The following is a 24,770-nucleotide window of genomic DNA, read 5'->3' as shown; positions in this document are numbered from 1 at the left end:
GTTAGTATACACAAAAATAATACACATTTAACAGAATCGATTGATGTACGAAACTCCTATGGAAAATCAAAGTCAACAGAGTATCTATGAGTTTCTTTTACACTGATAAAAAACAAGCGAGCTGGTATCGCCGGCGATACCGTTGACCCCAGGGGGTTAAAGTATATATTTTGTGGTGTAGGTCTACATATTTTAAAATGTTAACTTCAAATAATATTAATAGTTATTTAAAGATGTTGTAGCATTGGATCTGGACGGGAAGGATAACATGGCAGTTGGAAGGGGTGTGTCACGATTCTGCCTTCTCACACCGCGACACAGGTTCATGGATCTGAGTGTTGCGATTTCGGTTTCATATCGCATATCGTTACAGCCCTGGTAGCTACTTGATACAACTTATAAAATAGCAAGATGACCAGTAAAACTACAGCAGACGACCAAACCTGGCTAATTAAAAAAATGACTTTGGTAAAAAATGGTAAATTTTTTAACTAGCAGATATCACCATGAAACTTTCACAGTTGATTACCTACATTAAGATGAGAAAAAAATGTATTACAATTTTTCTGTAATTTAATGTTTAAATATGCAAATTAGGCAATATCTAATTAAATATGCGCTAATTTGTATATATTTTAAAAAACGAAATCTGAGAATTGGATAAATCCAGATTAAAAATGATTTTTTCATTGTGTTCACATATTAGATGGGGAAAAAATTACAGAGGGATTTATGGATATCTACTTTTGTTATCCTGTAAATCAGAATATACTGTCAATAGCCTTAAACAAGTAATAAAAACTCGGTGAGTGTTTTAGCGCAATTTTCTCAGCTCATGGGATCACAACACTAAGAGATAGTAAATCTTTTCCTGGGTTTTTTTTTTTTTTTTTTTTTTTTGTGCGTTCCCGAGATTAGACCTTCCTTAACATAATGCCGAAAACCCGAAGTCTCTAGGTGGTCTGGTTGAGGAGTAGATAGAAGTGCAAGATTGGTGCGCACAGACGCACAGAACAGAAATCATGAGTTGATAAGCGCAATTTCCGCAAAAAAATTATTTTCGCCATGTTTTTTGTAATAAAATGTTATATATAGGGCTGGGACAACGCGTCGAGGTCATCGATGACGTCGACGCAAAAAATACGTCGACGCAAAATATGCGCATCGATTCGTCGACCTGTTTTTATTTCTCCAAAAAACGTTTGCAAAACGTTTACCTTATGTGCGCTGAATATACGCGATGGCCGGATCAACATTCTGTCCAACGTTATATAACCAATCCAGGGGTTTTTCTGCATTGATCTTTTTTTTGGCGGCTGTCAAATCCTTATTTGATCGGTGAGTGATGTAGAATAGAGTGACTGCTGGGGCGCGTTCGAGAGAGAGCCCCGGCCGCGCGCGCGCACTCACAGTCTTCAAACAACACGAGCGCTGCTTGCTCTCTCTCTCCCTCGTGCATATTAATCAAAATCATTAAACACGATAGAAAAAGGGCGAAACACCAAAGTTTCACACGCGCTCGCGCACTCACAGTCTTCAAACTACACGAGCGCTGTCTTGCTCTCTCTCTCTCCCTCGTGCATATTAACCAAAATCATTAGACACGATAGAAAAAGGGCGGAACACCAAAGTTTCACGTGGAGCATTCGGAGATTTTTTTTTTCTCCATGACAGGCTGCTGGCTCCCACTGTTAATTTTTATTTATTTTTTTTGTTGGAAAAGCACTCTCTGTATTAGCTTAAAGCCCTCAAGTTTACATTGGTTACTGTATTCTTTCAGTTGCTCTAAACAAGTATTTTGGGTGACCTTTTTTATTTTTTTATTGAATGCTAGTCATCAAGTTGTTGTTATTTTCATCTGAAAGAACTTTTTTTCAGTAAGCTAGGCCCTATGTGTTCAGTAAGCTTGTTTCAGTAAGCTATGTGTTTTCAAGGCTTTAAGGTTTTATTGAATGCTATCTCTGACTAAGAATGCATTACTTTGCACTTGTATAGTCTTTTATTTTGTCATTTTAAGAGCAATAAACATATTGCAATGTTAAGGAATTCATGTTTTTTCATTCAGATATGTAAATCAACATGTATAAATTGTTAGTAGTCAATTAATGGGGAGATAATCGAATCGAATCGAAATCGAATCGGGCTGAAAAAATGAATCGTTAGATTAATCGATGCATCGAAAAAATAATCGCTAGATTAATCGTTTAAAAAATAATCGTTTATCCCAGCCCTAGTTATATAAATCAGGCTAGGAATAATATATTTACAAATCCCTTTCTAAATGTCTTCATAATATAACTAATTACAAGACTGGAAATTTTAGTGTATATAGGTGCTACTGAAGTGGAGATTTTGTACTTGGGAGTATGAGAGAAAGGTCATTTTGAGAAAACAGGCTTTAAAGATTTATCATCAGCCAATGAGATTGCGCATTCAGCCCTTTTACTTTCGCAATCGGTTGCTGATAAAAAGGAAATGACCATATTTGGATCTGACAGCATTGTACAGTGAAGAGAGAGCTTTCCAGCCGTGTCTGTGATGACAGAGAGCAGACAGATCGCGGATCGGCGGGATGATTTACAATGACAACTTTTGTTGAATTTACGCGAAATCTACAGACGCAAACAGACAAAGTGTAATAAAATAAACACCTAAATGTGTATTTCGGACTTTTTTTTCACCACAGTCTGAAAGAAGACATGTTATTGAAGACAAATATCCAAAAATCTCAAAATTGACCAGTAAAAAAAAAACAATGTTTTTGCCTGCCGTGTCTTGCCTGGAGGTGGAGGTGGAGTTGGACGCTGAAAGGAGGTTGGTTGCTGGCAAGTAGAGGTTGCACTGCACAGTAGAGACCTGCGCGGGACACAATTTTCAGTCCCGCTCCCGCCCGCTCCCGCAGTGTTCAGTCCCGCTCCCGCCCGCTCCCGCAAAGATTTGTCATTTTTAGTCCCGCTCCCGCCCGCATCTGTGATATTATGTCCCGCTCCCGCCCGCAAACACCCGCAAGACGGCAGGCAGGATGTATGTTCACTTTCTGTCTCACGAAAGGTCTTGGAAAAAAATGCGATTTGTGTCCGTTGTATGTTAACACCTTTTGGCATTTATCGCAGCAGGCAAAAGGTAGTTGATTCCCCTCTCCATCATGCACAACCGAAAAAGACTGCCAAATGTCTGATTTGAGGTTTCGTGATTTTTTTATTTTTTTTTGTAGTAAATGTGCCTTTCTTTAGAGAAGTGCTTACATCTGAAGCGCTTAGGCCTATATCTGAAGCACTAGAGGTGCTCTTTTCCTCCTCCATGCTGTCTATTTTGAACTTGAAGCTTTCGAATTCGAACACGGAGCAGCGGGAAGGAATTGTCTCTAAACAAGTGTGCGTGAGATTAGGTCCCGCCCTACCCCAAACGACAACATCCAAGTTTAGGCTGCTTAAAACGTTTTTATTGCTGCCAAACAGAATCTCCCTCACAACTACAAATTATGTACGCTACTTTAATAATTTATATATTTTACTTTACACTCATATTTAATTTGCGGGAGTGCAGCGTATCATCCCCCCCGCCCGCACCCGCAAGTGCACCTTCATCATCCCGCCCGCTCCCGCAATGACCTTTCAAAATTTGTCCCGCGCCGCTCTGTTTTGCGTCGGGTCCCGCGGGTCCCGCGGGACTCCCGCGGGAGTGCAGGTCTCTACTGCACAGTTATATTTCGTTCTCCCTTCTCTTTATTTAATGTGAAATACTGTTTGAATTTCCAAGATAGAAACACATTCTTGCCCTGGCTCCATCTCTACCTCTAGCTCCCGCTGCTCCTCTTCCGACTCCATTGTGACTGATCACGCAAACCGTGCATTTTTTTTGTTTTCATATTGGGGCTTCTGGGAAATGCATGGCGTTGCCGTAATTTATTTAGAGAGTGAATAAACTCGTGAAACAGAAGTATCGTCATGTAATCCATTGATTTCAACAATGTGACTGTATTCTAAATACCAACTATTTCAATTGTAACTGTAACGGAATACAGTTACTCATGATTTGTATTCTGAATACGTAACGCCGGAACATGTATTCCGTTACTCCCCAACACTGGCTGTGGATGAACACAGTTGTTTGAAACAGCTTTGTTCGCTACAATGAACGACTTAGACTTTGCTTTTTATCTAAAAGGAACAGAAGATGGCGCTTGAATCGTTCCTAAGTGGCTGGTGAACTGGGAGAAGAATAGAGTTACTAACCCTAACTTACTTACACAATGTGTATCTGATATGAATAAAACATGTCGTCTTAATTATAATGGAAAGGATTATTATTCCTGCTTCCATAAACAACAGTGTAACAGACGCAATTGGCCCCTTTACGAGCCTTTAAATGAAAGCATTGCTAGGCCTTCTCCTGCTATAGAGAGTTGTCCGCTGGGATAAGCTGTCTTTAATACTGAGCGTAGTTAATTTATTTCAGTAATTCAACTTAAAAGGTGAAACTAATATATTATTATGTAGACTCATTACATGCCAAGTGAGATATTTCAAGCCTTTATTTGTTATAATTTTGATGATTATGGCTTAGCCTACAGCTTATGAAAACCCCAAATTCAAAATTAGAATATTGTGAAAAGGTTTTATAAGCTGTTAGCCATAATCATCCAAATTATAACAAATAAAGGCTTGAAATATCTCACTTACTAATAATAATAATGCATTTTATTTAATGGCGCCTTTCATAACAACCAAGGTCACCTCACAAGCAATATACAGGTCCCTGCATAAGACAATACACACAACAAACAAGACGCATACAGATAAAATGCATTAAAAACTCAATACAACATGTTATAAAAAAGCTTGTTTAAAAAGATGTCTTAAGATGCATTTTAAAAGTCAACAAGCAATCTATCTATAACAAGCAAGCAAAAAGCTATTGTGAACATCATGGGGAAGAGAGTTCCATAGGTGGGCGGCAGCATAACTAAAAGATCTGGCACCCATGGTATTTAGTCGAATCCGAGGTACCACAAGAGAAATTGAAGATATGAGAGCATGTGAAGGAGTGTAAACATGGAGAAGTTGTGTAAGGTATTGGGGCGCAAGATTATGAAGTGCCTTATAAGTAAGTAGCAAGATCTTAAATTCAACTCTATACTTTACTGGAAGCCAGTGCAATTGCTGAAGAACTGGAGAAATGTGCTCAGTAGAATGTGTTCTAGATAGACACGAGCTGCAGAATTCTGACCCAGCTGAAGCTTATGTTGCAATTTGGAGGGAACACCTGTGAGAAGAGCATTACAGTAGTCTATACGTGAAGTGACTAGTGCGTGAATAAGAACTGCAGTATTATTATTTGAAAGAAAGGGACGGAGACGGTTAATGCACGTGGAAGTATGCAATCAACGTGATATTATTCATTTGAGCTTCAAAGGATAGTGTGCCATCCATGATGACACCCAAACTTTTAACCTGTGAAGAAGGACAGATTGCAGTATTGTCAATGTACAAAGAAAGGCAATTAGATTTAGACAAAACAGATCTAGTGCCAACAACCAAAGCCTCAGTCTTGTTGCCATTAACCTTCAAGAAGTTAGCTGAAAGCCAATCTTTAATTTCAGGTAAACAGCTGGACAAAGATGGTGGTGGAAAAGAACCAGTGGGTTTGGCAGACAGGTAAAGTTGGGTGTCATCCGCATAACAGAGGAAATCAACACCATATTTCCTCAAAATATAACCAAGAGGGAGCATATAACTAATAAAAAGAAGCGGGCCCAAGACAGAACCCTGGGGAACACCAGTGGTGACTGTAGATGTTCTTTATCGAAAACCTTTTAATTGAATACGCTGACTGCGTCCAGATAGATATGACTTAAACCAAGACAGAGCAGTGCCAGTAATACCAATAGAAGCTAACCTGTCAAGAAGTATCTTATGTGAGACAGTATCAAAGGCAGCGCTCAAGTCTAGAAGGACAAGTATGGATAAAAGCCCAGAGTCAGCTGCCAACAGTAGATCATTGGTTATTCTGACAAGAGCAGTCTCAGTGCTATGGTGGGGACGAAAGCCAGATTGAAATTGTTCATACAAGGTATTATTGGAAAGATGTTCATGAATTTGAATTGCAATACACTTTTCCACTACCTTAGAGATAAATGGTAAATTTGAAATTGGACGAAAATGATCAAAATTAAATGGATCACACCCTGGTTCATTAAGTATGGGAGTAATAATAGCAGATTCAAGATATGGAGATACAGAACCAGAAACAAGTGAAGCATGAACAATTTTAGTAACTGGAAGATTTACCGAAAATTACTTATGGTTTTCTTTTTTTTTTCATTTCAGACCTGATGGAAGTGAAGGAGGAGAGTGAAGAACTGAGTGAAGTGAAGGAGAGTGAAGAACTGAGTGAAGAACTGAGTGAAGAACTGAGTGAAGAACTGAGTGAAGAACTGAGTGAAGAACTGAGTGAAGAACTGAGTGAAGAACTGAGTGAAGAACTGAGTGAAGAACTGAGTGAAGAACTGAGTGAAGAACTGAGTGAAGAACTGAGTGAAGAACTGAGTGAAGAACTGAGTGAAGAACTGAGTGAAGAACTGAGTGAAGAACTGAGTGAAGAACTGAGTGAAGAACTGAGTGAAGAACTGAGTGAAGAACTGAGTGAAGAACTGAGTGAAGAACTGAGTGAAGAACTGAGTGAAGAACTGAGTGAAGTGAAGGAGAGTGAAGAACTGAGTGAAGTGAAGGAGGAGAGTGAAGAACTGAGTGAAGTGAAGGAGGAGAGTGAAGAACTGAGTGAAGTGAAGGAAGTGAAGGAGGAGAGTGAAGAACTGAGTGAAGTGAAGGAGGAGAGTGAAGAACTGAGTGAAGTGAAGGAGGAGAGTGAAGAACTGAGTGAAGTGAAGGAGGAGAGTGAAGAACTGAGTGATGTGAAGGAGGAGAGTGAAGAACTGAGTGAAGTGGAGGAGGAACATGTTAAACCTGGAGAAAAACCTTTAAGTTGCTCAAAGCCTAAAAAGACATCTTTAAAGAAAAGAGACAAGAAATCTACAACCTGCACTCAGTGTGGAAAGAGATAAGTAGATAAACACAGTCTTGAGATTCACATGAGAATCCACACCGGAGAGAAGCCGTTCTCATGCGATCAATGCGGGAGGAGCTTTGCATACAAACAAAGTCTTGAGCTTCACACGAGTGTTCATACTGGAGAGAAGCCACATGTATGCCATCAATGTGGGAAGAGTTTTGTGCTATCACTTCGCCTTAAGAACCACATGAGAATCCACACCGGAGAGAAGCCGTTCTCATGTGATCAGTGTGGGAAGAGGTTTTCATACAAACAAGGTCTTGAGCTTCACATGAGTGTTCACACTGGAGAGAAGCCACATGTATGCCATCAATGTGGGAAGAGTTTTGTGCGATCACTTCGCCTTAAGAAACACATGAGAGTTCATACTGGAGAGAAGCCGTTCACATTTGATCAGTGCGGGAAGAGGTTTTCATACAGAGAAAGTCTTGAAGTTCACATGAGGAGACACACTGGAGAGAAGATGTTCACTTGTAATTGCTGTGAAAAGAGATTCTCAAGCAAACAACATCTAGAGATTCACATGAGAGTTCATACTGGAGAGAAACCGTTCACATGCGATCAGTGCGGGAAGAGTTTCCCATACAGAGAAAGTCTTGAACTTCACATGAGGATCCACACTGGAGAAAGACCGTTCACATGTGATCACTGTGGGAAGAGTTTCAAACAATTGGCACAACTCAAAGAGCACAGGAATATCCACACCAGAGAGAAGCCTCACACATGTAATCAGTGCGGGAAAACGTTTCTTTGGGCATTAGCCTTGAAGACACACCTGATGGTTCATACGAAGGAGAAGCCGCATTCATGTTCTGTATGTGGGAAGAGTTTTTCACTGCTGGCATATTTACATAGACATGAGAAAATTCACACTGGCGTGAGAGATTATGTGTGCTTTGAGTGTGGGAAGTCTTTTATTTCAGTGGGCTTTTTAAAACTGCACCAGAGAATTCACACAGGAGAAAAACCTTACAAGTGTTCACACTGTGACAAGAGATTCAGTCAGTCAGCAAATCTAAAAAGACATGAGAGGATCCACACCAGAGAAAAGCTGCACACGTGTGATCATTGCAGGATGAGTTTCTCTTTTAAAAGTCACCTGAAGCTACACATGAAGATCCACACTGGAGAAACCACATCACAGCGGACTGAAATTGTGGTAAGTAGTTCATCTTTATGTGCAGTGTGGTGACCATCTTGCTGTCTATTAAATATTACAGTTGATGTGTGTTCCATAAACTTTATTTATTTTGAAAACAATCGTAAATTTGGAAAACAAGTAAATTAAATCAGAGACCGATCTAATCACCTCCACGGTCTAATCACCTGTCCCTTTCCCCAATTGGCCACACCCTCACCTAACTACTAAAACACACTGACCTCATAGGTTCAGACCACCTCATTACATCATTAGAGGAAAACAGAAACTTAAATAAATGCATATAAATTCATACACGTATAACATTTTAAAAACAAAATATTTCACAGGCTCCTACAGTGCTGAAACAACAAAGTAGTTTCCTTACATCCACGATGAGCATCAGGACATTTTGTGGTTTTCATTGATATCTGCTTTTGGAAAGTTTTTCATTATTATTAGAAAGTAGGTGCAAACAGGGCCTAAAACTAACTTTTTGTCACACCTGTGATAAAATAAAATGTTTTACCTGCCATGACACAATAACAGGTAGTTATGACACCAACATTTTTAGAAAATTCATAATCCTCTATTCCAACGTGATACCATAGCTAAAACTACCGGCTTAACTTATATAAATTTAATAGCCTACATTTTAAAAGACAAGTAAACAGTCAGTATTAAAATAAGAACAAAAACAAATTACAAGCAAAAGCACAAATAAATGCAATACAACAAAGATACAAATTAAATAAATAGTGTTCTTTGGGCAGATCTTATATTTTTCAGGTACCGGAATGTAATTAAGTAGGCTAATCTAATAAATACTGCTTAATTTTCATATTCTTTTTAAAGTTTAAGCGCAGTGAGTGATTTTTTTTTTTATGCCCTTTGTTGTTTGATTAACATTACAAAAAGCAGACAGTAGCAGGATAATTAGGATAATGCCACTTTAAGAGCGAATGCATGCGTGGATCACGCCTTGTGTTTGCGTTCACTTAGACATAACCGACTATGCCTAATAAAGGCCTATTTATACTTCTGCGTCGAACTCACACCGTAGCTATGTCGTAGGCTGTGTGTAGCGCGCATACCCTTCTGCGTAACCTGACGTGCACCTCTCCAAAAATGTAACAATGCGTCAATTCTACGCGGACGCAAGCGCTGTGATTGTTCTGCTACGACCGCTCCCTCGGGTTTCACATGCTCCCTCTGCATGTGTAATTGCGCGTCAATGCGGACAACGACGCAGAGGTATAAATGAAAACCAACGTGTTGCCTACAGCGCAGAGGCTCCGGCGTAGGTTCGATGCAGAAGTGTAATGAGGCCTTAAGACTCTTGCCAAGACGGTTCTGACATAATTGAGTGAATTTCTCCATTCAACCACAGGAAGGCATGAAACTTTGCGAGTTGTCTTAGAGAGACTGCTTTCAGGTCACACGCTTTGGATGTTCAACTTCCCACACAGCGTGTAGTAAAAAATTATCTTTGGCATGTTCCAGCGCTTGAATGTTTACATTGGAAAGGCTTAATCTGTCGTGATGATGCAGCACTGACACATCAACTGTACAGAGCATCGTTCACGTTCATGTTGTCAAAACATTGCACTTCAAAAAATTCTTACTGGCAACTGACGTGGTTTCATATACTCGCCAACTTCGATTTTTACTCGTATGTGGAGCTTGGCGGGTGTTAAATTTAGGCCCTGGGTGCTAGTCATTATATGAGAAAGTATAATGTATAATCTCATATAATATATCATTATGAGAAAGTTACTCTCATTATTATGGGTCCCCCTCCCCAGCTCAGGTGGAGTTTGACCTATTGAAATGTGCAGCAGTGAAACTCTTCTTGACTGGCCTTCACAGCCTAAGTCAACTCAACCGAGGGGAAAACCAGTCAGGTTCCAGTGTGGCTTCAAAGGCCCCAAATATTCCAAGCCTCAGCAGACTGAGCCACAGCCTAAGTCACCTCAGATAAGGGGAAAACCTTTCTTCCCAGTGCCTGCAGCTTGACGGCAGCCAGAAAACCCTCAGGGAGGGAAGAAACCGCAGGCAACCTAATTTGTCTTTATGTTCAGGATAAAAGAGCAACAGTTTTCTCCCCTTTCAAACAAATAAGGAGGAGTTGGACACAGGAATTATTCACAGTGAAAAAGTTTGTTCAGTTGTGAAGTTGACACCAATTCCCCCAGTGCCCCACAGACAATTTCCTCCCCTCTTCCCATGAGGCTATAATGAAGGGCAGAGAGCACAAAAACGAAACTGTCTAGATCAGAGCTGCAGTTCCCAGCTTCGCTGCTAGATAGTGCCACCGTATCAAGTGAGCAGGAGCTGTAGCAAGTGGGAGCATATGCACAGTACACTCCTGGGTTTTATCCGTAACAATGAGGGGTTATAATCTGCAATTTGCTGTACAACCTCCACTTTCCAGTGGTGTGTTGAAGTCAAGAGCAGAAGAGGAATCATCTCAGATTTTAGAGGAAGAAATTGGCTCTTTGTTGAGCAAGAGAGCAAGTTGGATTGTGCTGCCGAAGGTCAGCGATCACAGCTTTTACTCCTTGTATTTTGTCATTCCCATGAGAGGGAGAGGTCTCCGTTCCAGTCTGGTTTTGCAGAACCTCAACAGGCACCTCTGAAAGTACATATTAAAAATGCGTTCGCTTAAAGGGATACTCCACTTTTTTTGGAAATAGGCTCATTTTACAACTCCCCCAGAGTTAAACAGTTGAGTTTTATCATTTTGGAATCCATTCAGCCGATCTCCGGGTCTGGGGGTCCCACTTTTAGACATATCTAATGACATAGCATAATGAATTGAACCGGACAGGTGCAGTAGGCGTAATGATAAGCTATGCTAAAAGTGGGACCCCCAAGACCCGGAGATCGGCTGAATGGATTCCAAAATGATAAAACTCAACAGTTTAACTCTGGGGGAGTTGTAAAATGAGCCTATTTCCAAAAAAAGTGGAGGATCCCTTTAAGTCTTTTTATTCGTCCCAAAGACTGGAGTATGTCAGTCGATCTGAAAGATAAATATTTTCACATAAGCATTTACCCTGCACACAGAAAATTCCTCAGGTTTGCCTGTTAGGATGCAGCCTACGAGTTTTTGACAGTTCCTTTCGGGATCTCATTAGCCCCGAAAGTGTTCAGCAAATGTGTCGAACTAGCTCTGACACCGCTGAGAATAGGGTCTCAGAGAGTCAGCTTATTTGGAGGAGTGACGACTGTGCTCCATCACAGCACCAGGCAGATATAGATGCAGAAGTGTGCATGTCTCATCTGGAGAGCTTAGACTTCGAGATGATATACCTGGGTCTCAGACTGTCCTGTAACAAGTGTTTCTGGCAGAGGAGCGCATCGGGTCAATTCACGGCTGTCTGTCAGTTTTTCAGAAAGGGAACAGAGTCCCATTTAGTCTATGTATTCTGGAGCTGACGGCCTGGACAGTTTCTGTTGTTTCACTGGAATTGTCGCGAATGAGAGAGTTTCAGCACTGGGTAGCGGCACAGCGCTGGTGCCATCACTCTGCATGTGAGCTCTCCATCACTGGAGAGATTGTTCTTTCCTCGAGTCAGAAACTCTGCGGAGGGCAGTTTATTTAAGGTGGTGATGACTGATGCGTCGCTCACAGGTTGGGGTTCGAGGGCAAATGGCCCATCTCGCTTCAGAACACACACAAACTTCCTAGAACTGTTAACAGTGTTTCTGGTATTGAAACATTCTGTGCAGTTCCTAAGGAAGCAACATTTTGATCAGATCAGACAACACAATGGCGGTGGCATACATAAATCGCCAGGGTGCACACGCTCCCCTCAGCTTCACAGTCTTGCACCATAACTGATTGTGTGGGGCATGACTCATTTCCACTCATTAAGGGTAGGGGTGGGGGAAAAAATCGATTTTTAGATGCATCGCGATGCGGGACGTTGACGATTCTGAATCGATTTACAAATGTAAAAAATCGATTTTCAAAAAAAAAAAAAAAAATTCTAATAACGTAATATTGACGGAACGCAAAAGGCGGAACTCTATGGCGGACGTGCACGTGCAGTGCGCGGACAGTCTGTGGCGTGCACATAACAGACGGTACGTTCACACGGGGCGTCAGCGTCAACGCTTGTCGGAAGGCGTGGCTGAAGTTTGGCACTGACGCCATGGTCATAGCAGCGTCAGCCAATGAAATTAGACAGGAACTCAACAACAACCTCAGTTTGCTGCTCTTGAACAGGATGAACGTGATTGGCTGCCGCCTGGCTACTGTATTTACATAGAGCGATCCTGATTGGCTGACGCTTCCGTCTGCGGCGCTTCACTGGCGTTGCTTGCGGCAGAAGTTGAAAAATTCTCAACTTCTGCCGCGAGCAACGCCAGTGAAGCGCCGCCGACGGATCCACAATTCTTTTCGGCAACGCTTGACGTCACCCATTCAAAGTCAATGGGAAGCGTTGACGCTGACGCCCCGTGTGAACGTACCGAGAGACGCGCATAGATATCATAAGCGTTTATATATGATATCTATGGAGACGCGCACATAACAGACGCATGATGGCTTAGCGCCAAATTCGAACGGCACCCTCGTCGTTAAAAGCTAACGTATGGAAAATTGGCAATTTCATTGTTACCTATTTAGTATTTTTTGTATGAGAGCTGCTTTCTGTATTGTTTAGTTTTCACATAAATATGCTGGAAACCGATCTGTATGCAATATGTGCTATGCAATATGTGCAATGCCAGTCACAAAAAGATATTATATTATCTCTGCAGATGTTCATTCACTTTCTTTGTATAAGCTGTTTTTGATTGTGGTATACAGCAAACATTTCAAGTCATAACTCTTTATTACTTAGTTGTGTATAAGAGCGGCTTTGTATGTTACTAATTATTCGGAATATGCGTAAGACCACAAGCATTATAAGAGCTGCTGGTACATCATTCTAGATTTTTGAACGAAAACTGTTGGTGAATTTGCTACAGCAAAATGTTTTTTGTCTGAAGGATTATATTGCTCATTGGAAATAACAAGAGGAAGTTGGTTAGAAGTCTATTATTAAGAATATGCTGAAGTTTGTATTAATTTACTACAAGTATGCTGCTAGTAGCCTACAGGCACATATTTATTTTCCTGTTGGTTCTTTACAATGTTGGGACATATGCTGGCAAATGTAACCACAGTTGACTTGCCAAATCACTTCCATTTGTTTTATTAATAAAATTAATATAGGAAGTATTGGAAGTAAGTTTGTAATGGGTCGTCATAAATACTTTGCTTTAAAAGTACCAAGTAGTAAAAAAAAATGTAATAATTTAATTTAATAATTTAATTTAATAATCGTTAATAATCGATAATCGTTACCCTCTGAATCGTAATCGAATCGAATCGTGAGGTGCCTAGAGATTCCCACCCCTAATTAAGGGCAACGCATGTTTGGGAATAATGAATGTGGGGTCGGATCTTCTATTCAGAGGAAATCCTCTCTATGGAGAATGGACTCTCGGGTTCTCGGGTACTAAAAACTGTACCCGACCCGAATCACTACTTACCCGAACCCGACGTGCATAATTTTGTTTTTTTTAAAGAAAAACCCGACCCGAGACAGACCCGATACAATTAGACCCGAGTCCGACCCGACCTGATGGCGTTTTCTTTAGAACCCGACTGGACCTGAACGTAAACGACATTTTCATTGTGCACAGCCTACAGCCCTGCGTTTTTCAGAACAACTTTGTTCAACAATTTAAAACAACTCTGACATTCGTTTTCCCTCACCTTTTTTGCAATGTCTGTTATCGCCTCCATGCTTTTCTGACAGTGTCGCGTATTTCTAAAATTGATTGACAGGCCTGGCTTAACGACAATTCAAATACTTGCATTTAGTCAAACATCCATCCACATGATGGCGCACTAGTTCTTGGCAAAGGGAGGGGGTTGGTTTATGTGGAGCAACTGAGTAAATAAATGCGGAGGCAACCGTGCTTATAGCCCATTGCACGTAGAAGCACGGATTCACTTTCTCACTTAAAAAAAGTTGTTTTAAATCATTTTGTTTAATGCCCAACATAGTTTAAAAGAATTTGGGTCTTCTCGGGTCCATTTGGAAGAGGCATATTTATTTTAAATTACCCGAGACCCGAGGCCACTAATACCGAACCCGACCCGTGTCCGAGATACTCGTCGGAGTTTTGGACCCGAACCTGCTCGGGTCTCGGGTCGGACTTCGGGTTTTCGGATCCAAGTGGACCTGTGAAGACCTCTACTCTCCACCCTCAGGTAGTGAGCCAGTTGTGGTAGAGGTTCGGCCGAGCTGCCGTAGATCTCTTCGCCTTGAACAAAATCGCTCATTGCTCTTTTCTTCTCTCTGCCTTCACTCGGGAACACGGGTGGCTAAATGCACTGTTGTACACGTTTTCCTCTGATCGTCCTTCAACTCGCTCTGCTTATGAATGGAAGTGAATGTTTGAGCAACTGTGTGCACAGACGCATTGGTCCTTTTCTCTGTTCCTTTGTGTATCTGTCATTTACATTTACATTTAGTCATTTAGCAGACGCCTTTGTCCAAAGCGACTTACAAATTAGGACAAAAATTCAGCGAGTCATCATAAAGAGGCAAAAGCAACAACAACGCAAGAAGTGCTCAAAATACGAAGTTCAGGTATTATTCAGAGTAGCATGAGCCTGATAAGTGATGTTTCAAAGGGGAAAGGAAATTTTTTTTTTTTTTTTTTTTTTTTTCTCTATAAGGTTAACTGCTCACGGAAGAGATTGGTTTTCAGCTGTCTTTTGAATGTTGTCAGGGATTCTGCATTCCGGATGAGGGTGGGGAGAGCGTTCCACCAGCATGGAACTGTGAATGAGAATGTTCTGGAAAGTGATTTTGTGGCTTTCTGTGATGGAACCACAAGACGTCGCTCGTTGACCGATCGTAGGTGTCTGGTAGGGATGTAGACTCGTAGGAGTGAGTGAAAGTAGGAGGGAGCTGAGCCTGTGATAGTTCTGTAAGCAAGCGTCAGTGCCTTGAACTTGATGCGAGCAGCGAGAGGTAGCCAGTGCAGAGAGATGAACAGAGGAGTGACGTGGGCCCTCTTGGGCTCGTTGAAGACAAGACGAGCTGCAGCATTCTGGATCATCTGTAGGGGTTTGGTTGCACATGCTGGAAGTCCAGCCAGAAGAGCATTGCAGTAGTCAAGCCTAGAGATGACCAGGGCCTGGACGATAAGTTGTGTTGCATGCTCAGTTAGGAAAGGCCTGATTTTCCTGATGTTGTGCAGTGCAAACCTGCATGATCGAGCTGTCTTTGAAATGTGATCTGTGAAGGTCAGCTGGTCATCAAACGTTACTCCAAGATTTCTGACCGATCTTGATGGGGTGATTAATGATGACTCTAGCTGGATGGTGAAGTCGTGCTGTAGAGACGGATTGGCAGGGAGGACGAGAAGCTCAGTCTTTGCCAGGTTGAGCTGCAGGTGATGTTCCTTCATCCATGTGGAGATGTCCGCCAGACAGCTTGAGACCCGTGCAGCTACTGTGGGATCATCTGGTTGAAAGGAGAGGAAGAGCTGCGTGTCATCAGCATAGTAGTGGTAGGAAAAACCGTGTGCCTGTATGATGTGTCCCAGTGATGTGGTGTAGATGGAGAAGAGGAGGGGACCAAGAACTGAACCCTGGGGAACACCTGTGGTCAGCTGATGTGCTCTGGATACCTCACCTCTCCATTCGACCTTGAAGGACCTACCTGTGAGATAGGACTCAAACCAGTGGAGTGAAGTTCCTGTGATGCCCAGTGATGAGAGGGTGGACATAAGGATCTGATGATTCACCGTGTCGAAGGCAGCAGACAGATCCAGGAGAATGAGGACTGAAGATTTGGAAGCAGCTTTTGCGATCCGTAGGGCTTCTGTGACTGACAGTAATGCAGTCTCAGTTGAATGTCCTTTCTTGAAGCCAGATTGGTTGACATCCAGCCGGTTGTTTAGAGACAAGAAGGATGTTAGTTGGTTGAAGACAGCTCTTTCAAGTGTCTTCGCAATGAATGGTAGGAGAGAGATAGGTCTGTAATTCTCTACAAATGATGTGTTTAGCGTGGGTTTTTTGAGTAGTGGAGTAACCCGAGCCTGCTTGAATGCTGTAGGGAAGGTGCCAGTATGGAGGGATGAGTTGATGATGTGTGTGAGTGATGGTAGAAGTGTGGGAGAGATGGCTTGTAGAAGGTGTGAGGGGATGGGGTCAAGCGGGCAGGTGGTAGGGTGACTGGAGAGGAGAAGTGTAGATACTTCTTCCTCGGTTAGCGAAGAAAAGGAGGACAGAGGGGTATTGGCTGTGGAAGGGGTCGGTCTGGGTTCCTGTGTGTGTGGAGCTGAGAACTGACTGCTGATAGCTGTTTTTTTGTTGGTGAAGAAGTGCGCAAAATCGTCAGCAGTTAAGGAGGAGGCGGGTGGTGGTGGAGGTGGACAGAGGAGAGAGTTGAATGTCTTGAAGAGTAATCGTGTGTTGGAGGAGCTGTTGATCTTGTTGTGGAAGTATGAAGATTTTGCAGCATGAACATCAACAGAAAAGGAGGAGAGGAGAGATTGATACATACTCAGGTCAGATGCGTCTTTTGATTTGTGCCATTTCCTCTCCGCTGCCCTGAGTTCGGTCCGGTGTTCCCGAAGAACCTCAGATAACCAGGGGTTAGAGGGAGTAGCGCGTGCTGGCCTGGAGGAGAGAGGGCAGATAATGTCTAGAGAAGAGATTAGAGTGGAGCATAAGGTGTCCGTTGCGGTATTCACATCCAGAGATGAGAATTGTGAGGGTGGGGGAAGAGAGGATGATACGGCAGAGGAAAGATGGGAGGGGGAAAGTGAGCGCAGGTTTCGTCTGAAAGTGACTGGTGGTGGGGGTGGTGGTGCAGGGGTAGAGAGTTGTAGACTGAAAGTAATGAGGAAATGATCTGAAACGTGGAGAGGTGTCACCAGGATGTTTTCTGTGGTGCAGTTGCGTGTGTAAACCAGGTCCAGTTGGTTGCCTGATTTGTGAGTACCTGTGGTGATGAGTCGTTTGTGATCGAAAGAGGCTAGGAGAGAGGTGAAGTCTGTTGCATGTGGCTTTTCGAGATGAATGTTGAAGTCACCGAAGACTAGTAGTGGGGTGCCGTCCTCAGGGAAAGTGGACAGCAGCACATCCAGCTCATCTACAAAGTTACCCAGCTGACCTGGGGGGCGATAAATGACTACAATATGGATTTTAATGGGAGTTGTAAGTGTAATAGCATGATATTCAAATGAGTTGTTGTTGCATAGAGAAGAGAGCGTAGAGTATTTGCAATTGTTAGAAACGAGAAGCCCTGTACCCCCACCTCTCCCAGACTGGCGAGGGGAGTGGGAGAAGGAGAAATTGCTAGAGAGAGCAGCAGGGGTTGCTGAGTCTTCTGGACGAATCCAGGTCTCAGTCAGCCCCAAGATACTAAGAGTAGAATGAGATGCAAAGGCTGGAATGAAGTCAGCTTTATTGACTGCTGACTGACAATTCCATAGACCCACGGAAAGAGAGAGAGGAGTATGTGAGGATGGGACGCATATTGGCAATATTGCGCTGTCTATTGCGCGTGATGAAAGGACGTTGCCGAGAGATAACAGGAATGTATTGAAAGCACATGTTGATTAAGGTGAACAATAAGATAAGTAGAGGGAAGAAAAAGGGAAGAGGAGATACGTAAGTGCCTTTCTGGTGTCCTTGCTCGGTGGAGTTGCGCAGGTAGAGTCGCTGGTCTTTACCCGAGTCGGTCTTCACACGAGGACCTATAGGCTCCTGACCTAGTGTCATGCTCTTCCTGCAGGAGCTTTTGGATAACGGCAGATCCATTTCTTTTCTAAAGGCATATTTTGCTGCGATTTCTGAATGCTATGTGGGGCAAGAAACACCCTCTTGTCTGCAGGTTTATGAGAGGTGCGCGGCATCTGAGCAAGGTTTATAAGCCACTGACTCGATTCCCAGGATCTGTCTGTGGTCCTCAGCCCCTTTTGAGCCTATAGGTAGTATTGATATAAAGCTCCTTTCGCTAAAGGCTGCTTTATTATTCACTCTTTCAACGTGAACTTCATGATTTGTTGATTCATAACTCCTGTATTCAAAACCAATCCAGTGTTTGTGCCTAAAGTAAGCTAAATTAAGTCTGCTCTCGCCTATAAACAGGTGGATATATTGGCTTACCATCCGCCACCTTTTTCATCATCTGAGGATGAGTGGCGTCACTGTGTCACTATTTTTGAATGAAAATACAAAGGAAGAGTAATCAATCAGTTGTGTCTTGGGCTGATTCTCATAAGGGTAAACCTATTTCACTCGGTAGTGGAAGCTATAATATTCGGTTATAATAGCATGGGACTCTTCCAGAGGGGCTAAAAGCTCATTCTGCCAGAGGTATGGTGGTTTGTTAAAAAAAAACAAAGTTTTCACATAAGCTTCCATTCTGTTCAGGGAATAGTTGTAATCGATTACTGTTTGTATTACCATAGTTTTCCGACAAATGTGATTAAATGGTTTATAATCTAATATACCGTATATACCCGACTATAAGACGACCCTGAATATAAGACGACCCCCCATTTTCCAGACTTATTTTTGGGACCAAAAGAGGTTTTTGTGGAAAAAATCTGGTTTTCAACAGAAAATAATTTTATTTGAAAATTTCTGTGATAATTCATTTTCTCTCTACCAGCACGTGCGCGCACCTTTCTCTCTCTTTCTCGCTCTGCGTCTCGCGCGGCAGACAGGAGCAGCGTTTTAAAGGACTATTCCAGTGAAAAATGAACCTAGGGGTAATTAACACATGGTTACCGAGTCGATCGTTCCCTGGGATGCGTTTTCATGATAATCGAATATAAAGAGTTTTATCTCTAAAAACAGATTAGCTTATAACGCTAGTATATGGGGCAGAGAATAAGTAAAAGTAAATCACTAGTTAATACCACTAACAAGGCTCAAAATAGCCTCACACTAACATGGTAGCATAATGAGGGTCCCTACATGCAAACCGAAGCATTGAGAACTTTGTAAGTGTACAGACAGTTTAATAAGAAGATGCTTTATAAAGACAGTACATTACGCGTATACAGGCAGGCGTCATCTTGGAAAACAGTCTCGATTAGTCGAGCCACGAACGCAATGCTACGTTAGATTTCACAAACGTAATTCCTATCGACCAGCTCACTTAGCATGGCGTTCGTGGCTCGACTAATTAAAAAACATATCTGCATTTTGCCAACGTACTTCCTTATATACCCACGACATGGGGCGGACTTGAGCTATGCAAATTCTGCAGACCCATGCCATTTTCTTGCCATTGGCTCGTTTTGTATACTCGAAGGTGAGAGGCTTTCTAAGCGAAAACCCCATTCGTCGTCATCCGACGTAGCTCGGAGTGATCACGAAAGGGAACTGTGATTTCTCACAGACCATATGTCAAGCCTGCGTCATCTAGAGTTTCATGACCAAACAAGTGATTTATAACACAAATCATCTTCATGACATTAAAATAGATCATAATCGTGCTCAGCAGTTATTGACCAGATTTGATGGGATTAAAATGACTATTATTCTCAGTGATCTTGACTTTGAGCTTCACTTTTCATTTCACGTTTGTCTCTCATTTGAAATCTCACATGATTTAATGTTTCTTTTAGACCTGATGGACGTGAACAAGAAAGAAAGGAGGCAAGGCAATAAGGCAAAAAAGGAAAAAAGAAGGCAATAAATCTGTCTCCTGCTCTGAGTGTAAAAAACGCTTCACATGTAAATCAAGTCTGAAGATTCACATGAGAGTTCACACTGGGAAGAAGCGGCTCAGGCTTTCTCTCTGAAATCACATCATCTCATTCTGAAGAAAGATCAGTTAACTGTGATCAGTGCGGTAAACTGTTTCATTGGGCTTCAGTCCTGAAGAAACACCTGAAGATTCACACAAAGGAGAAGATTCATCCTTAACCCTCTGGGGACCAAAAACGCGCCCACGCGTTTTGCTCGTTTTTTTTTTTAGCAATGAAAAATAAACACAAAATGCTCTGTTAATTTTGATCTTTCATTTTCGTGTAATACATCAATCGATCCTGTTCAGTTTCTATTTTTTTTCTGTATACTCACAATACAAATAAAGTGTTTTGCTTTTTGACAAATAAAGAAAAACTAACATGATGCTATTTCTGCCTTCTCTCTGTCAGTAAACTCCCATTTGAAACGCGTTCGAAAATTATCTATAACTCCGCGAAAATTCAGTCAAACAGGCAAACAGACCCACGGGCATAAAGCTTGAGATCGCAGCTTTTAAAAGAAGTAATTTATATAAAAAACAAATATTATCAGCTTCTGTAATCTGTATAAAAAGAGAGCGACTCCAGTCGAGCTCATTACGAGCCATTCAAAAGTAATTTGACCACGCCCCGGAGAGCGCGTGCTATTCAAACGCAAATTCTGAGAACCATTTCAGTCTGTGAAACGCCCCCACATCAGCTGTAAACAAAGAGGCATAATATAGCCTACCTTATGGAGAAAATTTTCCGTGCTGATATGAGGAGCAGATCCCGCTGAGGAGTGAGGTAGGCTAAGTTATCCTTTCTCAAGTGTTAATGTGGAATAACGTTATGGAATAACGTTGTAGGCTTATGTAAACAAAAAGATGAATCGCGTTTCTATAATATGAATCGCGTTTTCTGTGAGATGAATGAAGGGTACATATTTGTAAAGAGTGTTTAGCCTAAATATGAATCGCGCGTCTGTGTGTGAAAGAATAAACTGCTTTTACAGTTACAGTTACTGCGTTACAGTCAGGCGAAGTATGAAAGACAACATTTTGTTGACTAGATTTGGGTACAGTTTTTACTGTAGAATATACTGTCACATCAAATAAGCTTTTCTGCTCATAAATATAAAATACTATTTTGTCAAAAATAAAGTCATAGACTAAGATGTTCCAATGTTGGCTATATTCAAACTAATGAATACATATGATAAAATGTAGGCCTATAATCATTTTTTTTTTTTTTTTACAAAGAAAGAGTACTTTTTTGCAGAAATATTGCTGAAATTGTAATTATTGTTGTAATTGTAACCTTTTTAATAAAATAGCAAAACATATTTACAAGATAGATGTAAGCAAAATCTTAAATGGTCAATATAAGTCTTCTTCAAAATATATATTTTGTCCTTGTATTGTGGCTCAGTCAGTGTCACACCTGAATGAATGGCTAATTATGCAGAGTCATTATGCAGAGTGGGTGGGACTGGGTAATCTAAGGTGTAAACTACTCCTCCCCCTCGCATATTGGCTTTCCAAGCAAAACCTGTTTTACACCATTTAAATCAATGTATTTTTTTTTTGTGAACGATAAAGCAAGACTATTTTCACATAATTTTGAAGCTAGAACTGAAAGGGACAACATCCATTAGTCAAAAGTCTTGTGGGCACATATTTTGTATGAGTTTTGTGGTCTTATTTCAGCAACTTTCATTTTTATTTTTTTAAATAACCACGCATAAACATTATTCTCTTAAAAATACAAACATCTACATACATGTTGCTCGCATATTATGGTAGGCCTGTTTGTGCTATATAGAGTGAATTTACACCTTTGCCATTAACATGTTTATAAATAACTGAAAAAAGCACAAATGTCAGAGCATGTCAGAACATCTCAAGGGCCCCAAAAACAGCTTGGTCCCCAGAGGGTTAATATTACAGCAGAAAAGACACGGCGGTGTGTGTTTCAGTGCAGAAGGCCTTTACTACAGAAGATGAACTGAAAGTTCAGAAAATTCACACTGTAAAAAAAATTTCAAGGCAAAGTTCAGGAGTTGAAGAAGGCCATAATGCTTTTAATAGAGACATGAATATGATATAAAAAAAAAAAATTTTTCATCAGAACATCTAGTTTCTCTGCCACTTCTACTCTTCCATGAAAACACAAGATATACTTGCATGTATCTTTGAAACTGGACACTTCTCTTCTCTTGAGATGCTTTGACTCTTATAAGTCAGTAAAGAGAGAGATAGAGAGAGATCTGTCTCATTCACTTTTACTAAATGTTTGTATTTGCTATGTAATGATTGATTAAACTCTTTACTCATTTTATTCACATGAGTATGTTTTTATTTCTTTCATTGTTTGTCGGTAACAAAAGTTATGGGATTTTGATAAAAACAGGTTTTATTATATAAACAAATAAACAATCATCAAAACATTAATTGAAAGCGTTTTCTCTTTTTCAGATTTATGGCAGTGTCTCAGAGTAACAAAAAACCCCCCACAATGTTGTCAACTATATTGAAAAATGTCCACCATTTTGGTAACATGGTTGCAAAAAAAGCTGAACCAGATATAAAATAAGGGAGCAAATTTGACCTGATGTTGACAATCAATATAAACATTTCTCAAACCTCCCTCCACTGACCATTTGTTGAAAACCTGTAACCATTTCATAGTTGACCTGCTTATCTAAATGTGATGAAGTGCTTGAATGTTTCTAACATGAATGTTCTTCAGCATCATGAATGAATGAAGAATAAACACCAACCTCTTTGTTCTTCAGGATCTTCAGTGTGTTTCATTCTGCAGGGTTCTGGATCACTCATGTTCTCACTGTCCTCTTTAATAAACTCAGTCTTTGCAGATTTCAGCTCTTCCTGATGCTCTGATGCTCGTCTTCACTTGTAGCTGATGGGAATTTACAGCATTTATTGCTGAATTACTGTGGGAGGAGCTTCACTGATGATGTGCTGCAGTGGGAGGAGCTTCACTGATGATGTGACTGCAGTGGGAGGAGCTTCACTGATGATGTGATTACAATGAATTAATCAATGCAGAAATATAGAAAAGATTAATAACAATGTAAATTCGTCCTAATATAAATAAATGTTAAGAAAACAGTTAAAGTCAAAAACAGAAATAAATGTACATGTAGTAGGCAACAAATCCCCTCAGTCTGCTGACACCAATGAAATGAGCTTTAAGTGTCAATTTACAGGAGATCTGAAGACATCAGCATAATAAATGAGGTGAAAACAGGAACTATTGTCATGAAATAAAGAGTGTTTTCAGCAGATCTGTTAATATTGATGAGCCTCAGACTATCAACACTCATTCAACAAGCCATTCAGGATCATCAGCAGATCATCTCACTTTATTCTGAGTGTTTGCTGTTAGAAACACATTATTTGAGTTAGGATACATGATAAAAGCCTATAAAACGGCCCTACTGAAAGACAATACTGTTATTTCTCACAATATGACTTCAGTAATACAAACAGTATGGCAGTACATGACACTCAGGTAAATAACTACCCTACAGCAGAATAATATTCCATATTAATCTAATTATTGTTGCAATAAAGCTATTTAATCTTTAACAAGTTGGAGTTTTATATGTACAGAAACGGACAATGATCATATAATATAACTTAAAAATAAAGAGCACCAGTAATATTTAACATTTCTAGTGTCAAACTTCATATTTAATATTTATTGGTTTTGTTTATCTGTATTTTTATTATTTTTTGTTTATTTGATAGGATCAATGTTAAAGTACACCAAATCCTTATCTGACAAGAACCAGAAGATGCTTAATCATATTTATCTTTCCACCTGTAGTCCCTAATAGCCTGACATCTTCGACATTATAGAAAAACTACCATGGCAAGAACCTTTTGACTAAAATGTTTAGTTTTAGTGGCATTTTTTAATTTTTTTTACTGTGTTCAGTTAGCTTTAAGAAAAGAAATATGACTATTTGTAAAAAGTAAAAGTTTTTTTTTTTATTATCTTTAATATTTTACATGGGTTTGATTCAGATTCAGTTAGATGGTCAGTTTAAAACGAGATGATGAAACTTACCCTCTGACTCGGATCAACATACCCCTAAACTGGGGTAAATTGAGTCACAGGAACCCTTTTTTATAAGAAGCCAAGATTTGGAAGCAGCTTTTGCGATCCGTAGGGCTTCTGTGACTGACAGTAATGCAGTCTCAGTTGAATGTCCTTTCTTGAAGCCAGATTGGTTGACATCCAGCCGGTTGTTTAGAGACAAGAAGGATGTTAGTTGGTTGAAGACAGCTCTTTCAAGTGTCTTCGCAATGAATGGTAGGAGAGAGATAGGTCTGTAATTCTCTACAAATGATGTGTTTAGCGTGGGTTTTTTGAGTAGTGGAGTAACCCGAGCCTGCTTGAATGCTGTAGGGAAGGTGCCAGTGTGGAGGGATGAGTTGATGATGTGTGTGAGTGATGGTAGAAGTGTGGGAGAGATGGCTTGTAGAAGGTGTGAGGGGATGGGGTCAAGCGGGCAGGTGGTAGGGTGACTGGAGAGGAGAAGTGTAGATACTTCTTCCTCGGTTAGCGAAGAAAAGGAGGACAGAGGGGTATTGGCTGTGGAAGGGGTCGGTCTGGGTTCCTGTGTGTGTGGAGCTGAGAACTGACTGCTGATAGCTGTTTTTTTGTTGGTGAAGAAGTGCGCAAAATCGTCAGCAGTTAAGGAGGAGGCGGGTGGTGGTGGAGGTGGACAGAGGAGAGAGTTGAATGTCTTGAAGAGTAATCG

At 40.9% G+C, this 24,770-nt stretch overlaps 2 protein-coding genes across 4 annotated transcripts in view; one reads left to right on the top strand and one right to left on the bottom strand.

Moving 5' to 3' along the window:
• The window catches only part of LOC309492350 (uncharacterized protein), an 86,657-nt gene extending 64,723 nt beyond the window's left edge, over positions 1 to 21,934 (top strand). For 2 of the 3 annotated variants that reach the window (XM_082161283.1, XM_082161284.1), the window contains 2 exons: positions 6,330 to 8,230; positions 19,874 to 21,934. In XM_082161283.1, the coding sequence (XP_082017409.1) occupies positions 6,330 to 7,063 (734 nt within the window). In that variant the 3' untranslated portion in view covers positions 7,064 to 8,230; positions 19,874 to 21,934. Of the gene's footprint in view, positions 1 to 6,329; positions 8,231 to 19,873 lie in introns of those variants that run through there. The other variant, XM_082161282.1, reaches the window with a different exon arrangement.
• The window catches only part of LOC309480421 (uncharacterized protein), a gene marked incomplete at its 3' end in the record, with an annotated part of 53,179 nt that extends 30,139 nt beyond the window's left edge, over positions 1 to 23,040 (bottom strand). Inside the window, exon 1 of the mRNA XM_082144866.1 lies at positions 22,758 to 23,040. Coding sequence (XP_082000992.1) covers positions 22,758 to 22,815 — 58 coding nt within the window. The 5' untranslated portion in view covers positions 22,816 to 23,040. The remainder of the gene's footprint in view (positions 1 to 22,757) is intronic.
• Positions 23,041 to 24,770: the final 1,730 nt, after the last annotated feature.

The sequence above is a fragment of the Leuciscus leuciscus genome (assembly GCF_965113295.1).
Source record: "Leuciscus leuciscus genome assembly, chromosome: 1".
In the NCBI taxonomy this organism is placed as follows: Eukaryota; Metazoa; Chordata; class Actinopteri; order Cypriniformes; family Leuciscidae; genus Leuciscus; species Leuciscus leuciscus.
The sequence above is the reverse complement of the archived record's forward strand: the minus strand, read 5'-3'. Positions and strand labels throughout refer to the sequence as shown.